The sequence below is a fragment of the Glycine soja genome, chromosome 11 (assembly GCF_004193775.1).
Source record: "Glycine soja cultivar W05 chromosome 11, ASM419377v2, whole genome shotgun sequence".
Classification (NCBI taxonomy): Eukaryota; Viridiplantae; Streptophyta; class Magnoliopsida; order Fabales; family Fabaceae; genus Glycine; species Glycine soja.
The window spans coordinates 8,164,289-8,185,682 of NC_041012.1; the positions used below are offsets into that span (position 1 = coordinate 8,164,289).

Genomic DNA, 21,394 nt, shown 5'->3' on the forward strand with positions numbered 1-21,394 from the left:
AAAAATGTTATTTCAATTAATATTTTAAAAAATGATATAAGCTACTAAAAAAACTTATTTTTTAAACCATCAACAAATTTTTCAACTAGTAAAAAAAATTATGAAACTGATTAAAATGTTTTGTTCAACACAATCAAATATTTTTATTACAATTTAGATAACAAATATTTTTCTTTTTTAAGTTCCTTAACCAATGTCAATGGAGGATTATTACCAATTGGTTGAATTTAATATAAAATTAATAATACATTAAATTCTTTTAAAAAATTATGAACATTAATGAATTAAGTTTTAATTACTAAACAACATTTATTTTAATTTTTTATGTTATCAAATGAATATAATTAATACGATGTTTTATTTATTAAATGTAGAATAGAATTGAATAGGATAAAATTGTAAATAAGATGAAATAGCAATGGCAATCTGAAGGAGCCCCTGCTTATATATAGAGCCAAGTCCCACTCTTCCTTCAAATTCTCGTCAACCTTCCACACTTAATAGGAAAAGAAAAAAAAAAAAAAAAAGTAAGCCCAGCTTTGTTCTGCTTCAATTCTCTAACAATGGCGATGGCTTTCAAAATGGTACTTACTGCTCCACTGCATCTGCATCTGTAACCTCTTTTTTTTATTCTACTTGTGATATATATTTCACAAAAGTGAATCGATTTAATTTGTTGTGTGTATATATGATGTTATGGTGATGAATGAACACTTAATAGGCGACTACTGGGATGTGGGTTACGGATGAGTGCAAGAACTCATTCATGGAAATGAAGTGGAAGAAGGTGCACAGATACATAGTCTTCAAGATCGATGAGAAGTCAAGGCTTGTCACCGTTGATAAGGTCGGTGGTCCCGGCGAGAGCTATGGTGATCTCGCTGCCTCCTTGCCCGACGATGATTGCAGATATGCTGTTTTCGACTTTGATTTTGTCACCGTTGATAACTGCCGCAAGAGCAAGATCTTCTTCATTGCATGGTATATATTATTCATATATATGTCATGACCATAAGTCCATAAACATGGTTATTAACGTTTGACTCTAATACTGATAATGTTATGGAAAAATGACCCCCTACCCAAAAGGGTAATTTTAGTTCTTTTTTGGGTACAAATAAAATAATGCAATTGTCGTGTGAATTTAATATATGATGATTTATGGCAATTAAGGCATTATATTTTAGTTTTTGTTTTTTACGAAAAAATTCAGGTCTCCAACAGCATCAAGGATAAGAGCAAAGATGCTCTACGCAACATCGAAGGATGGGCTGAGAAGAGCTCTGGATGGAATAAGCTATGAAGTTCAGGCCACTGATCCAACCGAGATGGGATTCGATGTAATTCAAGACAGAGCCAAATAGATGGATGCCCCCTTTTTTTAAAGTGGGAATCCAACTCCTTATTTATGTGCTGAGCTAATCAATTAATCTGTCAATCTTACTCTCTCTCTCTCTTTATTTGCTATATATAAATTAAGTAACCATATATAGTCCAATGACTGTATGACATGTGCTATCTCTTCTTCTTTCTTGTTTTTATGCTAGTTTAATTGTGTTTGATGTAAGTGGGGCATCTAATCTTCAATCCTTACTCATAATAATAAGTTATGTGTAATATATGACTGTCGGCTGTATGATAAGTTAAGGGCAACAAACTTTGGTTGCAATCTCTTTAATGATGAAAAAATGTTGAAAAGAATGGATTAGCTCAACTTTTCCCACGGAAAGTTGATGCGTTACCATATTCATAAATGATGCTTTTGCATTCTACATTAATACTTTGCTTAACGATCGTAGTTTGCTAACTTGGGCTGGGTAGTTTTGTTCAATGGCGGCATTCCGAAGGCACTTGCCAACAATGCTTGGTTCATGGATTTGTACAAAACCAGCAATGGAAAATCAGAAACAGCGGTAACTAGGATCTAAGACGACATCAAAATAAATTAGACAATACAGGACCTTTTGCAAGTCAAAAGTATTTTTATACTTTTCTAACACTTTTGGGTACAGAAAAAGAGAGAATAGCAAGTGATCCACAAATATTTTAATTTGAAAGTAAATCTAATGATTAAAAAAACTAATATTTTACATATAATTAATTGTAATAATATAAACAACTGACTGCAATGTTACCTAGAGGCTAAACTATCCTCTTTCACACTGTTTCATTCCTTGATTCGGTATTTTCTTTTGACTTTTTCTTTTCTTCTTTATCTTTTAGACGGCCAACAAAATGCACGATCAATGTGAAATTTCTTGTCTTCATGACAACATGTTCAAGGGACTTTTGTATGCTTTCACTCTAAATTTCTCGTACTAAAACGCTTGAAAGTTACAAATAAGTTAGCAAGTCTATCAAGATGGGGATAGGCATAAATAAACGTGTTGAAAGATTGAAATACCTTGTTAAATATTCCAATATTTGAAGTTGTCATTTTCAATATCACATTAGTAAGCAAATGGATATACATGCATGAGATGTCAACAAATATGAAAATATTTAGAGTGTTGAATAAATTGCATTTTGCTCTCTTATAGTTACACTCTTTTTTAACTTATTTTCTTATACTTTTTTTTACTAATAAACTCTTTATTATAATTACGGGTAACAATGCACAGTTTATAAGCTTAGAACCGCAGTTAAATCAAATAATATATGGTTCATACAATCATACCTTGTATGCATATTTGATCTCACTTTCTTCACTCAGAATGAAAATTGAAGCCTGAATTGGATTCAGACACATTTGTATACGACTCTGAGCAATTTCCAAAAAAACAGAAACAAGGAAACAAAGGTTACGCAGGTAAGTAGTCTTTGTCGGTTAAGCCAAATTAATTACGTAAATGGATTGACTTGTCCCGAATTGGGCAGTTATAGTGGGTAGATCGAGCTGGGCCGGGCTTTACCTGGGCACTTTTATTCCCCGTGTCGTTTTCGTGTTGCTGTGGACACACCATTTCGTCTTTTTATACAACCCCACCTCAACTACTCACTCTCCTTTTGTTTTTCTTTTTTTTCTTTGCTAATTATTCTTACACAATTATGCTATTATCGCATGCCTTTTTAATCATTTGTTGAGCAATAAAATTAAATGATTACTTTTTCCTTATGATCTAATACTTGAATATATTAAAATATTTCAAATAATAAAAAAAAGGTATGAAGTCAAATGATCCTACCCTCTGTGTATAAAAGCTGCCGAGGAGGGGAAGTGTTGCTTGCGATTGGCATCAAGGCAACGTAACAAGCTAAAACCTGGAAGAAGAACATTGATGGACAATATCTCTCTCTTTGTCACTTAGCAGTTCTTGACACTGCAGTTAGTTATTCAGAAAGATTGTTCTCGCATGCAATAATATAATGTGATGTGCTTACTGGTTAATGATTTGTACACAAAATTTCTGCATGATATTTGGCAACAACTAAAAAAACCTTCGAATTCGTCTAGCCCAACCAATGGCTATATATCCATCGCCTCTTGCAATTCACTTGTAGCTAGGGAAACAACATTAAAGCATTCCTTTATCTCTCACTATTTTAGAAATGAACTGAGCATGCATATGGCAATTCCAAAAACTGATTTAGAGACAAATCATAATTATAAGGAGTATTCTAATAATATTCTTAACCAACCAGGGACATTTTAGCATTTAATTAACTTTAGACCATCCCAACTACCAGCAATGAATGCATACCAGTCAACATATACATATCCTTCCTAAAACCTATGCGGCTATGTCTCATTCCTCGATGCTAAATAGCAAAAATACATCATTTATTTTTTCTTTGCTACTAGTTGATTCCAGAAGGTTAAAACAGCATTCTATTATCTTAAAATATTAGGGTCGTCACGATAATTTCTGAAAGTAAGAAAGTTAAAAAAAAAACCCTCTGAAAATACAATTTACCGATCACTTTATTTCAAAATTCAAAAGTTCATGTAAATTAAGTATTAATATTAATATATGTTTAAAATTTAAAATAATAAATTCAATAAAAAAAATAACAATAAGTATTTATAGACTTATTTAATATCCTAAAAACTTATCTTATATTTTCTTAATTTCAGGGCTAACGTATTTCAGGATCAAAATGATATTTGCCCATTTCACATATAAGTGATATTGTAGCATTCGGAGAGAATTTATTCAAACTTGTTTTATGTTAAAAATTGGCAAAATTACAAATTTGGGCTCCCCTACTTGTCTCAAAATTATAAATTTTTCCCCCTATAATTTAATTCATGAATTTAGTCCCTCATTTTTTTGTAATTCTGTTATTTTAGTTCATAATCTTGAAATTGGAAGTTAAGTTTTAATTGTTTGTCTTGACCGTCACATGTCACATTTTTATTGGATGTTGATCGTCACGGGTCGTGCTTTTATTGGAGATTGACCTTAATTAGGTGCACAAAATTAACGTTCAATAAAAACGCAACATGTGATGATCAACATCCAATAAATAAAAGTGTAATACATACCGTCAAGACAAGCAATTAATATTCAACGTTCAATTTCGAAGTTGAGGACTCAAATAACAGGATTGCAAAAAATTGAAGGACTAAATTTGTGAATTAAATTATAAGAAGACCAAAATCAAATTTGAGGCAAATAGAGGATCAAACTTACAATTTTGCCTTAAAAATTTTTAGTGTACTTAGTATCTAGTATGCACTAGCCTTGTTAAGGGATAATACATGGACCGCAACCTGAAGCCTTCGTCATGGCAAGTTACTTTCAAATTGTAAGTGGATTAAAGTTGATCATACTAAAGAATGTTGTTAGACTATAAGTATGAGAAGAAATCTCATATGAGATAAAATTGAAGAAGTTAAATATTATATATAAAACTCATAAACTTAAATCTTAATGTTTTAAATGAAAATGTGACATCAAATTAACGTATATTGTTCAACCAAACCATACCTCTCTTATTTAGGAAAGTATAAGAAATGAGTTTTCGGATGAAACAAATTCTAAAACAATGTTTCATCAACTAATTCAGGAACATGCAACCTCAATATCTAAATTCTACGCATGTATTAAAACAATTTATGTATATAATAATATTTATTTAAAAACAAATAGTAGAGCAAATAAGACACAAACAATCATCAGAATAATATAGGAAAGATCTTTTTTATAATGAATGTTTTGAAAATTATTGCAAAATGTATTAATTATTTTTATAAAAAATACAAATTATTGTAAGAATATTGATTGAAAACTTGAATTTATATATATATATATATATATATATATATATATATATATATATATACACACATTTTTTTAAAATATACATACAAAATTACAAGCCATTACATTTCCCATTCATGTTCTTGATTTTTCTTCAATATCTTGTAAGATTTAGATGTCTTAAGCGCAAACTATCATTGATTAATATAGAATTGTTTGTTTGAACAATTCTTTTCGCAAGTGTTTTTTATTATGAAAAGATAGTTATTATAAATCATATTTTACGTTGTTAAAAAACATCATACTTTACATTATACAAGTTATCAATGTGAAACTACATGGTAGCTTGAGCCACGTAGAACTGTCTAGCACAGGTTTGTCACGTGACAGGTGCCTCTTCTATTTACTATATAAAATAAGATAAGATGCATCTAACTCAAGAAAATTATAATGGGAACCACATGATAATTATCTTAAATTAGTGAAGGGTTCGGTTTTAATGCAAAGTAACCAATTTAATGCACATGAGACGACACTGCTTTATCAAGTATTCTAGTTGGAGAGCCTGCACTTCACTACAATCTGAAGCCTGCAGAGGCACGTGTGCGGTATGCCCAAGTTAGCAACTAAGTACACAACACACTCCATCGCTTCTTAACCTGCAGCTCCAACTTAGCAGTATCCCCTCTTATTCTTCATCTGCTCTGAAGAGATCATGGGATAAAAGTCAATTCATATCAAACCATTCATCTTAAACCAGCCCAAAAAAGTGTGTTCATACTAAGAAAAGAAAATTACTTTCATTACCACTACTGCTTCTTCAAAGATGACTACGTCTTTTCAGATGAAGATGACAACATATACTGCGGGCTAGTGCTTGGGGACATGGACATAATATTTTCTGAGTTTAGTTGCCTTGTTGTATTTAAGCCAGAGAGGTCTATAAATCCTTTTTCAGGTAATTAAAATTCTCAAGCACGTGCTTGTTTAAACGAAGATAGTTGTAAAATAAAATCTACAAATTTATGACAAATTTAAGAATAAGAATAACAATATAAATATAGAAACTGTCTATACGGTTTCATTTTCAACAACTAACCGGATTTGGAGGAAGTTCACTCGATCTCATCATAGAAAATGACTCCTGCGTTGTAATTAAATTCCAGCCCTTTCTTTCCCTTGCTCATGTCCAAACAAAGATCTTTAAATCGAAAATAAGGCAAAAAATTTCTGGTTCTCCTCGCATCTTGGATATGTTTTTGCATATTCAACAGCAGCCATGATAACTTTCTTGGCACTGTCATCATCAAAGTTTATTTCTCCTGCTACAGTTTCTTGCATTTTCATTTGGCTCTAACAGAAAATACAAAAAAAAAAAATTGAAAGACAATAATCACAGCAATAAACATATATTAAAAATTTAGAATAAGATATATAATTGCTCTATAAATTATACTTCTGTTTTTGCCCAGTAGACAGTAGCAGACTTGTGGATGAATGTTAGCAGGTCTAACAGTGGAAAGACAGGAACCAGAACCAGTATTCTGATCTGAAGAAATTTGATTATAAACACCCAGATCATGAGTTAGAGGAGTAGAAATATCTGTGGATTCATTAGAAGAGCCAGACTCATGACTTGGAACTTCAACTGAGGAAGCAGTAGGAAAATTCTGGTATATATCTGTAATATAGAGGATCTTATTCTGGTTATCTCATGTTTTCCTTGATGTATTATGATGTGAATGGTAATTCTGAGTTTGAGGACAGAGAAACCTTCAAAGAAAATAACAGAGAAGGGGGAAATTGGACTCATTCAACATCCTCATTCCTGTAGCAATTGCTGAAAGAATTCATAACAATAGGGAGAAGTTGTAAATCTCTGTTTATTATGGATAAAAAAATGTATTAGGTAGCTATTACAATACTGAATCTTCTCTATAAATAGAGAGATAAGCAACACAGCTGTTTATTAACAGAAAATTAACGAAGAATACTCCAATAATTGCAAAGCTAAATAGTAGTCTCATGAGCCGCATGCCTATTGCTCAATTGAATACCATTAACAGAATTACAGCATACAGATTCAAGAAGCTATGAGTCATCACTATAATTCCCTATTTGTAATAAACATAATCAGAACACCTATTAGGCTTAACATTGGTTCTTTTGAGCCTATTAACTTGGGCTTCATCCTCTTGGGTCATATCAGGCCATTCAGATACAACGTGTACCTCTGAATTGGCACTTTTGATTGATGCTTATGAATAAAATTATATTTTTTCCTTGTTCAAAAAAAAAACTAAGCAGTAGGAATATTCTGAGGTTGAACAGGACCAGACTCATGAGTTTGGACTTGAGCAGAAGAATCAGTCTGAATGTTTGAAGTAGAATTAGAATTGGGTTGAGGAGAAGAAAAATTGGAATTGGATGTGACACGAGGGACACAATTGGAGACAGGAGACGAAACAGACTCTGTGGAAGAGTTAAGCTGAGGTCTGAGAAGGAAACAGTTGAGGATGTGGAAAAAGATTTTCATTGAAGACAACATCTTTTGATATGAAAATTAGACCTGAAGGTGACAAGCATTTATAACCTTTGTGACTAGGCGAATAACTCAGGAAAACACATTCTATGGATCTAAATGCAGCTTGGGAGAATGATAAGGTCTACGAAACAGATAGCATGAACAACCAAACACCTGCTGCTATGAAGAAAGTGTTATATAAGGTAACAAGCATTTATAACCTTTGCGACTAGATGAATAACCCAGGAAAGAAGTCAGAGTTTATCAGATTGAGTTGAATGAATAATACACAAAGAAAGAAGTCACAGTAAATTACACTTACATGAACCAGATTATCCTCCTCCTTGAATTCAAACTCCTAACAAACATGCAAAAGATGTTACCTTTTAAAAACATCAAAAATAAGGGAAAGTCCATGAACGCATTGAACAAATTGAATTGAAACATCATCTCACCCTATTGAAGGATGCATTCTGCCGATCTTCCATATCTCTTCTGCGTTTTTTACTGGTTGAAGGTTGCTCGAGTACAAGTATGAACAACTGACTCTGAACAAAGAGACAATGTTTAAGGTCACAAATTCACACACAATAATGGTTTCAAAAGAGAATAAAGGAATGTTGCAGGTTAACCTTTTCTCAAGAGAAAATAAATGCATTTTCTGTGTAAATGTCAATGCCTTGACTTCAACTACAGAAGTCGAAGTGAGAATATCAAGAAGGCAGCCAGAAGTGACTACTGAACCTACCCTCAAAGAGGTGAATGCTGCAATAAATATTCTCTCTGCCATTTGCAGATTCATTTTCGAGTTAGACTGATGACAATTAACATTTGGATAAGTCATAACAATTAACGTTTGGATCGGATCTGTTAGACTGATAACAATCAAGTAAGTAACTTAGCTTACAATGAAGGAATGGTTTTAAATTTTATTGGCAATTCTGAGGTTGAAACAAAGGCAAAGTAAATCAAACAATACTGTACTTCAAAAAGAGTGACATCTGTACTAAGCTCTAAGGCCATGTTGACTAAACCAAGCATATTCTAGTCCATGGCATCATCATCATATCATCTCCATTAATTTACATAACCAAGTCCATAATATCATAAATCATAATCATACCATTACCACAATATCCCAATTCCATTACTTTTAAAAAATCAATCCAAACTTTAAAATTAATTAGCTTAAGATGTACAAATCCTTTTGAAAAGAGCTTTATATGTTTTTCCACATGATAAAACCATTTTTTATGTCCAAAAATGCTAATAACAGATCCTACATGCTCAAATTGCCAAAACAGTCCCTCCAGATGCTTAAATCCTTCTAAACTTATTTCAAACATTCCCAAGGCTACACAAATCCAATTTTTGTCAAACTTGATATGCATTTTTAAAGTCAAAATCAACCAATTCTCAGACCAAATTTATATTTTGTGCAAAAGAGAAAATGCATAATTTTTAAAAGCCAAAACTTGATTTTGTGATATCTACAGCTAGACAACTCCAAATCCGTTGAATCTTATGTCTAACCCAAGTTTTTGGGGGTCAAGGAATCCATTTCTACAATTAATTTCAGCAAAAACAGTTCACAACAGCCATTTCTCAGCAAGTCAGAAAGTACAAAATTTTAACACATGTTCTAGCAAACAAAAATATTGAGACAAAGGTTCATCCAAACCACATAACAAGCATTCAAAGAGGCAAAGAACTCCCCCATACCTCTTAAAGTATTATAAAACTGAATATTAAACTAGTGTAAGATATGATAGCTAAAATTAATACTAATATAACGGTAAAAAAAAGTTTGGTATTTGAGTCTATTTTTTAAATTGTGATCACTAATACAATTTAAATGAAAAGGACTTAAAAAGCTTGTATATCTAAAAATTAAATTTAAAAATAATAATTAAAGTAAATGTAAACTCCATGTATAAGTATAAAATTATGTTTAGCACTTTAACCATTACAAATATGTTTGGGGCATTACTTTAACTTTAGCAACTATTATAGTCCAAGTGTGTTTGGTATGTGGGGCTCATCTCTCCAGTAATTACGCCAATGAAGGATATATAATAGGTTTGATAGTAAAAAGAGGTCTTTTTATTTTTTTTCCTTTCATTAAATCTGTCTTTTTTATTTTTTAATTTATTATTGAAGTTCTTCTATTTTCTAAAATAGTTCCCGGAAAAAAAAATTGAACAATGACCATTAATTTATTTTATGCGTCTCACGTTTTGATAATGGAAAGAATAGGAATTTTAGGTAGATGAAATTTCCATCTTGGGATTGAGATAATTATTATTTACTTAATTATTGATGAGATAAATTGAAAATAACATAAATAATTAATTACTTTAATTATCAATGATAATATTTTTTAAACATATAAATATCTTTAAAATGACTAATTATATATGAACAATTCACCGTCAACATTCTAAACCAACAATTAAGGTTTAATTTTTTCTATTCAGACTATAATGAATTTTAAAAAATAAAAAAACTAATTTAATAAAATGAAAAAAAAAATAGACACTCTTCACATCTAAACTAGTTGTGAAAGAGTACGCACTAACACCAACGTCTGACAAAATTCACTTTCCAGCTCAAAGGAAAATTAAAGAAAAGAAAAGAAAAAGAACAAGTATGTGTCGGACCAGACCACTCTTTGGGCCGTGAATGACTGAAATCATCAAATGTCCATCCACGCACAAATGTTTGTGTGTAACACAATCTCTACCGTTCATCTCATTTCATGATGGCCCATCCAATGAAGCTGCACCGTCCGATAGAGGGTCATGGGGACACTATCTTACTGTCTTTTGCCTAGTTAAAATAGGGGACACAGATAAAGATTGTGCAATAAAAAAACCCTAACAGCGTATTGTTTTCCACGCGCCTTTCATGCAAGTAGAGTAACTATCCTCTTTTTCGTTCCTCGCAAGGCCCCAACATGTTCTGCAAATTGAAAGCGTTCAAGGTGTTCTTCTTAAATAAAAATGTATCGTAAATTGTAGTTGCATACAATGCAAGATGATGGATTTGGAAACATCCTCCGTCTTAGATGCTCTCACTACCTACATGTTGTTTCCTTATGTTGTTCTAACTTGAAAGACAATATAATTTCACATTGCATATAATTTATAGTATTCATTCATTATTTAGTGAGAAAAAAAAATAGTAAACCAAAGTGTAATAGTGATATAAGTATTGCAATTGAGCTTCGCTTAAATTGGCATTAACCATGATGATCTTCTCATCAAATTTTTTTTGTCACTTGCTTTCATTCAAGTTTTTTGCTTTATTTTGCTGACTGTCTTTTTTTATAAGTATTAATAAATTCATGTGGCCAATATAAATGACAAAAGAATACCAAATAAACAGTATCTTCAGCTTTGCTAATTTCTGTCGGTTGATGGAAAAATAATATTAAAAAACATGTCTGTGGGTAGTGTTGTTACTATGGACTTTTGTTTTTGGGGTAAAGTCCCTATGAATTTGCATTGTATACAATTCGTCACCACTTTGAATGTGATATCTGTTTTCGCTAGTTGGATAGATTTTATTTGTCTTTCGCTTCTTTATACATATATATATATATATATATATATATATATATATATATATATATATATATATATATATATATATTCTTTGAAGTTTGAATTATAGTGAAAATTAGTAACTATCTTGAATTAACTATAACTATTATTGGTATTTTACTTTGCAACACAGTAATACAATAAAACAAGGGTTTAAACTTTAAAGTTTAAACTTCAATGTTTCAATGATAAATGCTATATTTTTATGAATGGATAAAATATTTATTGGTGAGACTCACAATTAGCATGTATAAAAATAAATACATGGATTCTCTTGAATGTTAGGAGAAGATAACTCATGACACTTATATTATGATGTTAGTATTATTTTTTTCATATGTCTCACTTTTATTTTATTTTTTTAGAATTTAACATAATACTGGTATTAGTTATCAGTTTTAATTAAAAATAATTATAATATGAAATATTAAAATAAAAAATATGAATTCAAAATGTATTAAAAATTATAAATATTCTTAATATAAAAAATATGTGTCTTAATCATAAACACCTTTAAACTAAATAAAGAAATCAAGAAAGTAGTGTAATTATCAGTCGGCCACTCTTCGTTGTATTACTTAGAACAAAAAATATAGTGATTAAATAGAAGAATGTTAGCATGAAATACAGAAGAATATTTAGAGTGTATTAGGTAAATTATTTTAGTATTCTGTAAGCTACTTTAACTAGTAAACTAGCTTAGAAGAAGCTGTTGCAGCAACTAATGTTGACTATAGAGAATAAACAGAAAAAGACTTAAATAGGAGTAATTTTTTGTTTCTTATAATGTATGTTGGTTTTTGTTTTAATTTTTCTTAATTTTTAATTTTAGTTTTTGCTATATTTTTATTTTAATCTCTGACATCATTATTTAATTCCTATAAAGATATAACTTTTAAATTGACATTTAGTTGTTATTATTTAAATAACATTAAATTTGTTTTTTCTGTCTATTAATCACACCATCACATAAATAAATAAATCTTTACGTCAAAAATCAAAATAAAAGAAAACAGTTCAATAAGAAACAAACAAAAAAAATTAAAAGTCCAAAACAAAAATAATCATGTACTAAACTAAGAAATTATTTAAACCATCAAAATAAAAACCAGTTTTCTGTAAACAACAAGAAAAGCGTAAAAGAGTAAGGAAAAGTTTGGGTGGCATGAGAATACTAACACTTGTCTTTCTGTTAAACTTTTGTGCTTAACTTGTGTGTGTAATTGGCATTCTCAGAAAAATATTTCACTGCCGCGTTCTACTTCCAAAGAAATATTTATATATTTACAATATAGAAACTGGTGAAAAGATATACTCGTGTTAATTTTGACTAGAATATCTTAATTAGTCTCAGGACATCACTTACTGCCTGCATTTTTTTAATTAAAGTTTTACAAATTATTTTTTTAAAATAATATCAGATGCTATTATTTTAATGATATTTTAATCTTTAATCAATTTTTATTTATTTATATATTTAGCACAAAAATAGATAATGAATTATTCAAAAGTCTATAAATGAAAATACAAAAAACTTAGTATGAGTCGTTCTTTCACCCATTTCTAAATATTGCTCATTATAAATTATATGTATGTTAGTTATAATTGATAAGTGAAATAGTATCCTAAGATATTAAAAATTAAATTTAAGATAGGAAAAATATTAATTATATATTTAATCATACATCATTACATATATTAATCTGTAAAAAAAATATTACATATATTAAATGTCGCTTAAAAAATAATGGAGACAGTAAAATTATGTCGTTGACGAACACCTATGGTTGTTGGTAACATTTATGAATGTAACATTGTAAGTATATTGTTTTGTTGTCATTGTCTGGATTCTGGAAAGAATTTCAACATGAAAAGAAGGACATGGTGGGGGTGATTGGATGCAATGGGATGGACCATGGTCTTTGGTGTCTTGAGCTTCCACGTTTCATTATGTATCACACTTTTATTTCCGTTTCTAAAACCGAAGAATTTGAAGCTTACCTTTTTTTATCTTATATGTTGGCGATACCCATCATCTTCCTTTCCAACATAAATAAATAAAAGGTAAAATTATAATTTTTATTTTCTTAATTTCTTAAATTTATAATTTTTGTTTTTTAAATTTTAATTATAACATTTAGTTTTTCTATTCTCATAAACTTGTGATTATAATCCTCTTAGTTGATTATTAACAAATAAATCTCATTAGTTGAATTATTAAATTAATTATAAATTAATCAAACTAGTAATTATTAAAAAATTAAACAAAAAAAATTATTGATCTTAATTTTTGATAACATTATACTTATCTTTTTCTCCACATACATCTTTTCTACCTCCACTATCACATACCATTCTAGATAATAACATCACTTTGTGCCTTATTTATATAGTCAATATAAATAATTTTTAAAAAAGATAATGTATCCAAAAAATTAGACTTTGTAATTTAAAAAAAAAAAGCAAGAGAAGATAGATAAGGTATACAAGAATATAAAAGAAGAGTAAAATAAGGGGAGTTGTTATATATATATATATATATATATATATATATATATATATATATATATATATATATTACACTTTAATTTTTAATACAATTTTTTTAATAATTGTGAATTAATATAAAAGTATTTGTCAGTGATATTATGACTTTTTCTACAAATTTATTATCAATAACAATTAGTTTAAAATATATACTAATTAAGTATATTATTCTAAAAAAATAAAGTTTTAAATATCTTTAGTATTATATTTTAAGAGAAAATATATTTTACATTTGAGAATGTAAAAAGTTTTACGTAGTGTATAAACATTAAAATCATATTTTAAAAAGTAAATTGAAATAAGGATTTGAAGTTATTGATGAAAGAGATAAATCATGGTAGTTAAAAAATAGAGTTACAGAAAGAAGTGACTGAAAGCAACTACAAAAATATTAGAGAAGAGGGCGTATGTATATTTTGTCTAGAAAGCAAAGATATGTATATAAAATGTATAACTTTAATTAATTATTATATTTTTTAATAATTTTTAACTGAATAATATTTTTAAAAATTTATCATTGGATCGAAATTTTTTTCACATAGTTCGTACAAAATTTCATATTAATACAAATTTTTAAAATATACTAAAATATAAATCATGTGATTACCTTGTTATTGTTATTCAATTTTGACAAATTTAGACACAAACAATCTTCACAACATGCAAATATAATTCAATAGTTGGATTGATAAAATTATATTTTATATCAAGTTATAAAATAGCCTAATAGTTTGTTGAACTATATCAGTATAATTTGATATTTCCTCGGTATAAAAGAGATTTCCTATTATAATTAAAATTATTTATTATGATTTTAATACATTTTGATGTATTGGAAATAAGGTTGATTAAACTTTTAGTCCTTTAATTTTTTTTATCATAATTTTTAATCCCTTAAATTTTTTTTGACTACTTTTAGTCCGGTATTACTTTTTTGTCAAGATTTTAGTTCTTTTAAATTTTTTTTACCTATTTTTAATATCTCATTTATTTTTGTTGTTTAAAATTAATCTCAAATATAAAAACAAACAAAAGACTATAAATTGACAAAATAAGAATTAATTTTAAACAATAAAAATAAATGAGATATTAAAATAGATAGAAACTTTTAAAAAGATTAATAATTCTCACAGAAAAAAATAATGAAGGACTATAAAAGTTATAAAAAAATTTAAAAAATTTAAAAATCGGAATCTAAAGAAATTTAAAAGACTAAAACTTATTTAATCCTCAGACATATTTGTTTATTATTAATTTCATTTATAATATAATTTATATATTTTAAAATATAAGTCTAATTTAAACAGAAATATAAAAAGAAAATTAAAACAAATTAATCAAAGACCATATGTGGCCTTCGTTTTTAATTTTCTATCCCTTTTAGTGGCCAGATAAGAGTACATATGATAGTTATCTTATTTTATAATTTCTTGTTTGTTGGGTCGTTAAAATATGATAGTAGTATCCTATCAGAACTCAGAATTACTTTTTACATTATTCTTTTTTACAGTAGTAATATATTACGGTGATATTAATCCAGCGTCGTTTTCCTGCCGAAAATGGAAATAACTCAAACAAGGGTGGTACATCTTGTTTGTTTTTGCAGTATATTAATCCATATTTTGCAAATTCACTAGCGGAATTGGTTTCCAGTACAATTAAATGTCTCATTTAAAGATTTACGTGTATTTTAAAATTATGAACATCAAAGTAGCAAAGTGAGCTACGATACTATTTTATATTTAAAAAAATTATGCTGCCCAAAATATTTATTTTGGGAATGTAACACAATGTAGCGGATATGATTAAATTTGAGTTGCCACAAACGAAGGAACACCAATGCCATATTTCCATATCCACACTTGACAACTGCTCCCATAATTGTTTAGTCAAGTTAAATTAAATGGTTTCTTAAAGACAATTATACTACTTTTTTTTAAAATAATTAATTTTCCTCCTTTAGGGTTATATTTTTTAGAAAAGAAAAGGAAAGAAGCTGGGTTCAGTCTTGAGTACTCAGTGGAGGTTATAACACTTGCTAGTTTGTTTATCACTCACTCACTCACTCTTTGAAATGGGTAAACAAGTATTGAATTCCTTTCCTCTCATCGTTTTCTTCTTCATTTTGTTTTCCACTGTTTCCGCTGATGAAGTTTCCAAGACCTTCATCTTCCGCGTGGATTCCCAATCCAAGCCCACCGTGTTCCCCACTCACTACCATTGGTACACCTCCGAGTTCGCCCAAGAAACCAGCATCCTCCACTTATACGACACCGTTTTCTGCGGCTTCTCCGCAGTGCTCACAAGCCACCAAGTCGCGTCCATAAGCCAACACCCTTCCGTCCTCGCCGTCTTCGAAGACCGCCGCCGCCAGCTCCACACCACGCGCTCCCCGCAGTTCCTCGGCCTCCGCAACCAGCGCGGCCTCTGGTCCGAATCCGACTACGGCTCCGACGTCATCGTCGGAGTCTTCGACACCGGCGTCTGGCCGGAACGCCGCAGCTTCTCCGATTTGAACCTCGGCCCCATTCCCCGCCGCTGGAAAGGCGCGTGCGAAACCGGCGCCAGTTTCTCTCCCAAAAACTGCAACCGCAAGCTCATCGGCGCCAGATTCTTCTCCAAAGGCCACGAAGCAGGTGCGGGTTCCGGCCCTCTCAATCCGATTAACGAGACCGTCGAATTCCGATCCCCTCGCGACGCCGATGGCCACGGCACCCACACCGCCTCCACCGCCGCCGGACGCTACGCCTTCCAAGCCAGCATGTCCGGCTACGCAGCTGGAATCGCAAAAGGCGTTGCTCCCAAAGCGAGATTGGCGGTTTACAAAGTTTGCTGGAAAAATTCCGGTTGCTTCGACTCCGACATCCTCGCCGCCTTCGACGCCGCCGTGAACGACGGCGTGGATGTCATTTCGATTTCCATCGGTGGCGGTGACGGTATTGCCTCCCCATATTATCTCGACCCCATCGCAATTGGATCCTACGGTGCCGTTTCAAGAGGAGTGTTCGTGTCTTCTTCCGCCGGAAACGATGGTCCCAGCGGAATGTCAGTGACGAACCTTGCTCCATGGTTAACAACAGTGGGCGCAGGCACCATTGATCGTGAATTCCCCTCACAGGTGATTCTGGGCGACGGTCGGAGACTCTCCGGCGTGTCGCTCTACGCCGGAGCAGCTTTGAAGGGGAAAATGTATCAACTTGTATACCCTGGGAAATCAGGAATTCTTGGAGACTCACTCTGCATGGAGAATTCGCTAGATCCGAGCATGGTGAAGGGTAAGATAGTGATCTGTGATAGAGGAAGTAGTCCGAGGGTTGCAAAGGGGTTAGTGGTGAAGAAAGCCGGCGGCGTGGGGATGATTCTCGCCAACGGAATCTCCAACGGTGAAGGACTCGTCGGAGACGCTCATCTTCTCCCAGCATGCGCTGTTGGTGCCAACGAAGGAGACCTAATCAAGAAGTACATCTCCTCTTCAAAAAACCCCACAGCCACTCTTGATTTCAAAGGCACTATCTTAGGAATCAAACCGGCGCCGGTTATAGCTTCTTTCTCAGCGAGAGGACCCAACGGTTTAAACCCTGAGATACTTAAACCGGATTTGATTGCTCCCGGTGTGAACATCCTCGCGGCTTGGACCGAAGCTGTCGGCCCGACCGGTTTGGACTCTGATACGAGGAGAACCGAGTTCAACATCCTGTCTGGTACCTCCATGGCTTGCCCTCACGTGAGCGGCGCCGCGGCTTTGCTCAAATCGGCTCACCCTGATTGGAGCCCCGCCGCCATAAGGTCCGCCATGATGACCACCGCCACCGTCCTCGACAACCGTAACAAAACCATGACCGACGAAGCCACCGGGAACAGTTCCACGCCTTACGATTTCGGCGCTGGCCATCTTAACCTAGGAAGAGCCATGGATCCTGGTTTGGTGTATGATATCACAAACAATGATTATGTTAATTTCCTTTGCGGTATTGGCTACGGGCCTAAGGTGATTCAGGTGATCACTCGCGCGCCGGCGAGTTGTCCGGTGAGAAGGCCGGCGCCGGAGAATCTGAATTACCCTTCCTTTGTTGCTTTGTTTCCTGTTTCGTCGAAGAGGGTGGCTTCCAAGACGTTCATACGGACCGTGAGCAATGTGGGGCCCGCGAACTCTGTTTACCGCGTAAGCGTGGAGGCGCCCGCAAGTGGGGTGACCGTGAAGGTGAAGCCGTCGCGGCTCGTGTTCTCGGAGGCGGTGAAGAAACGGAGCTATGCGGTGACGGTGGCGGGGGATACCCGGAACCTGAAGATGGGTCAGTCCGGGGCGGTGTTCGGGTCGCTGACGTGGACGGATGGGAAGCACGTGGTTCGGAGCCCCATTGTCGTGAGTCAAATAGAACCGTTATAGAGCCTCGATCATGTCCGTTTTGGTCGATGCGGCGCGTGGCTTGTGACTTTCTTCTTTAAGCTGCCACGACTAATATAAAAAGACAACAGTCAACACAAATATTTTGTATTTTCTTCTTTCCTTCTTTTTCATTTTTAACTTAGGATTGTGTCTTGTTAGAGTGAAAAAGGTTGGACTTGTAATCCGTTGTTGTACTTTTTTTTAATAAGTTTTTTTTTTCTTGGGTTTAATTTAGATTCACCTTGTATTTATAGACAGACTTTTAGGGGTCTACGTCTATCTATACTTATAAAATTATAGGAGAAATCATAATTTGTGATATTTATTTATGTTAAGTTTTCATTATTTAATTTTAACCACGTTTGATTTGAAAATATGTTTTCTATTGCAGCATATTCTGTTTTCTCTGTTGTTGATTAGTTACTATTGCAATCTTAAGTTTGTAGTTTATGCTGCCAATGTTACACTATTTTAAACAAAGCATTCATTATGACAGGAACCTAGATTCGTTGTCTAATACTATACTTCTATTCTATCAATCTATCCCCTCCTCCTCTCTCGATTCTGTTTTCCATAATTAGATGTGCACGTAAGCGGAAAAAAAAAGTTGAAGTTAATTTTAAGTATCAAGAATGAGGTTTGAATTCTCTTATGTGACATTTCTATCTATGTATGACATTTTTTGTCTAGTTAAATTTTATTGTTTAGAATGGTGGATCTATTATGACATTTTTGTCTAGTAAAGTTTTAGTCCTTAACTAAAAATAAAGAGAGAATGTAAATAATAAAGAAAAGAGGCATCAGAATTTATTTCTCTAAGAATGAAACCCTAAAAAAAATATCTAAAATGATATATTTTTTTATTAAAGATGTTTAATTATTATAACTTATGTTTTTAACATAATAAATATTTTGTATTAAAAATAAATAAATTTTAAATATTTCAAATTACTCTTAAGGTAGGATGTTAATAAAATCTTATTATAAATATTTCAAACGAAGACATTAATAGTCAAAGATTTTAGACCTAAACGTTAGACCTGGAACATTATCTTTTGATAATTAAAGTTTTTTCCCCCAGTCTTTAACTTTTTAATGTTCTATTTATCACTTTTTTAGTGAGATTATTGGTATTTCATCACTTTTCATGGTTTTACTTTTATTTATTTTCTTAATTTTATTTTTTCGTTATAAGTTGAACTCCATTTTTCGTAGTATATGTTTGAATTTCCGACAAGAGGATCTTTGTGAGTAAAATGAGTTTGAGATTATATTTGGTTATCCCAAAAGTATGTTTAAGAATAGAAATTTATTCGAAAATTCAGCTTTAAAAAAATAAGACTTTTGGGATATTTTTACAAACATAAGTTTTTAAACTTTATGTTAAACAACTGTAAAAAAAATCTTTATTTTAAACAAGTAATGCACTTCCTCTATTTTTAACCCTTTATTCCCTCTTTTTCCATTTTTTGCAAGTTGCAAGGCTTATTACAAGGTAAGGTTTACCTTGGACAATAAAAGGCTATGTCCCATGGCCATGCGTCTATCCTACAAAACCGGCATCAAGTTCATTATCACTTACGAGAATTCCACTTTATTGTATATTGTCTCCCATGCGTTTCTTTTTCCTCTGTTTCCATGCGTATTCGTTGAAAGCTGAGTGAAACACGTGCGGAGTGTGGACAAACACTAATTATAATAAGCAGTCATTAATTTATATTATTGTAATTATTTTGTGTGTTTTCATATATTCTTTAGTGAGTGTAATTGGAACTTGGAAGGTATAGATCGTTTGGAAAGTGCACTTAACAAGGAAGTAGAATAAAAGAGAGAAACAGTAATTTACACAAGTAATCACAATGATAAAAAAAAATGCAAAAATGTTTACTCAAAATCCCCTTTATATAGTTATGGATATAAGAACGTTACCAATAACAAATCGAATTCACTACGTCATTAGGTTTGGTCTTTACTCAATTCCCAATATATTCTCCGGTCAAATGTATAAAAATATTACAAAAGTTGTATACAATTGATAGATAACATGTTTCTTTCATATATATATATATATATATATATATATATATATATATATATATATATATATAAAAGTTTGTAGTAAAAATATTTTTTTTTTATAATTTTTATAACTTGAAAGAAATTAAAGTTTAATTGTTAATTAAGAGATATCTCAATGTTGAATCAACTCAAGCCTCCCCTCATGGTAATTATTGGAACACGTATTTTCCTTTTTAGAATATATCAAAAAAAAATTTGGCTATTAAGGAATTAACTATATCAATTTTACTAATTTTAAACATTATAAAGATTAGTATCCAAGAATAATTAAATGCTTTTTATTTGCGTTTTTTTTATTAAATATGATAACATTTTGGTATTCTTAGGTATTAGTATATTTATTGATGATTTTCTCAGAAATAAATTTGAAATTTTACTCGTTGGATTAAGAGTATATAATCACATACATATTGTATAGGCTTAAATTTTGATGATTCTATTTTACCAAAATCACAATTTTAATTTTCCTTATTTTAAAATAGATATTTGTTTTTCTATTTTAAAAAAATTATAATTTTGATTCAATACTTAATTTTTTTACATTTTAATTAATTAAATTATTTTTATAGTACATTAAATGAATATATATGTTAAGTTTAAAGTTGAATTGAACTAAAAATAAAATAAATAAAACAAGGACAAAATTCATAATTAAACTTAAATTATAAATTTTTTAAAATAGGATATGGGACAAAAATTGTATTTAAATCTATTATAGTCAACCAGCAATTTCAAATTTGATCTTGTATTGTTTTTCCTTTCCTTTTATCTCTTTCTGCTTGCTTTATACTTTTGTTACAGGCGTACCAGAGTCCTGACTTCTTACACCTATTATATACAATATTCCTGTTAAGAATAAGGTTCTCTGGATTTTGATTCCATGAAGAGAAGGACAATAGCACAAGAACCTAGAGTATAGGGTCCACACATAAATGAAGTTTTCGTTTGCTCTAAATTATTTATTTCAGCTTCGTTAAGGGCATGTAATCTTCGTTTGCTCCTGAGAGTATAGAGATATATGTTGGAGTGTTCTTAATATTTTATTGTA

At 31.3% G+C, this 21,394-nt stretch overlaps 3 protein-coding genes across 6 annotated transcripts; 2 read left to right on the forward strand and 1 right to left on the reverse strand.

Moving 5' to 3' along the window:
• The first annotated feature begins 458 nt into the window (after positions 1-458).
• On the forward strand, positions 459-1,621 carry LOC114374319 (actin-depolymerizing factor 5). The gene is made up of 3 exons (XM_028331952.1): positions 459-584; positions 722-981; positions 1,214-1,621. Exons 1-3 carry the CDS (start codon positions 564-566, stop codon positions 1,362-1,364), a joined length of 432 nt encoding a protein of 143 aa, XP_028187753.1. The 5' UTR covers positions 459-563; the 3' UTR covers positions 1,365-1,621.
• A 3,872-nt stretch (positions 1,622-5,493) lies between these two features.
• Positions 5,494-9,351, reverse strand: LOC114375634. Of its 4 annotated transcripts, none has more exons than XR_003658795.1 (5): positions 8,361-9,336; positions 8,184-8,276; positions 8,051-8,086; positions 6,003-6,557; positions 5,494-5,908 (listed from the first exon to the last, which is right to left on the reverse strand). XR_003658795.1 is itself a non-coding variant. In XM_028333468.1 (4 exons), the coding sequence occupies exons 1-4, from the start codon at positions 8,570-8,572 to the stop codon at positions 6,548-6,550; spliced, it is 351 nt and encodes a 116-aa protein (XP_028189269.1). In that variant the 5' UTR covers positions 8,573-9,351; the 3' UTR covers positions 5,494-6,547. The 4 variants fall into 4 exon arrangements, 1 of the variants encoding a protein (XP_028189269.1); XR_003658796.1 differs by having other exon boundaries at positions 6,012-6,557; positions 8,361-9,333; XR_003658794.1 differs by having other exon boundaries at positions 5,494-6,219; positions 6,304-6,557; positions 8,361-8,834.
• Positions 9,352-15,861: 6,510 nt separating this feature from the next.
• Positions 15,862-18,596, forward strand: LOC114375595 (subtilisin-like protease SBT1.6). Its single transcript, XM_028333421.1, has one exon. It carries the CDS (start codon positions 15,955-15,957, stop codon positions 18,265-18,267), a length of 2,313 nt encoding a protein of 770 aa, XP_028189222.1. The 5' UTR covers positions 15,862-15,954; the 3' UTR covers positions 18,268-18,596.
• The last annotated feature ends 2,798 nt before the right edge of the window (positions 18,597-21,394 follow it).

Excerpts from the sequence above, each read along its gene's own strand:
- LOC114374319 (XM_028331952.1), top strand. The coding sequence starts at position 564 with ATGGCGATGGCTTTCAAAATG. Across the intron at positions 585-721 it reads TGGCGATGGCTTTCAAAATG|GCGACTACTGGGATGTGGGT; the intron begins GTACTTACTGCT and ends AACACTTAATAG. Across the intron at positions 982-1,213 it reads AAGATCTTCTTCATTGCATG|GTCTCCAACAGCATCAAGGA; the intron begins GTATATATTATT and ends GAAAAAATTCAG.
- LOC114375595 (XM_028333421.1), top strand. The coding sequence starts at position 15,955 with ATGGGTAAACAAGTATTGAATTCCTTTCCTCTCATCGTTTTCTTCTTC.
- LOC114375634 (XM_028333468.1), bottom strand. The coding sequence starts at position 8,572 with ATGACTTATCCAAATGTTAATTGTCATCAGTCTAACTCGAAAATGAAT. Across the intron at positions 8,277-8,360 it reads TTATTTTCTCTTGAGAAAAG|AGTCAGTTGTTCATACTTGT; the intron begins GTTAACCTGCAA and ends CTCTTTGTTCAG. Across the intron at positions 8,087-8,183 it reads AGAATGCATCCTTCAATAGG|GAGTTTGAATTCAAGGAGGA; the intron begins GTGAGATGATGT and ends CATGTTTGTTAG.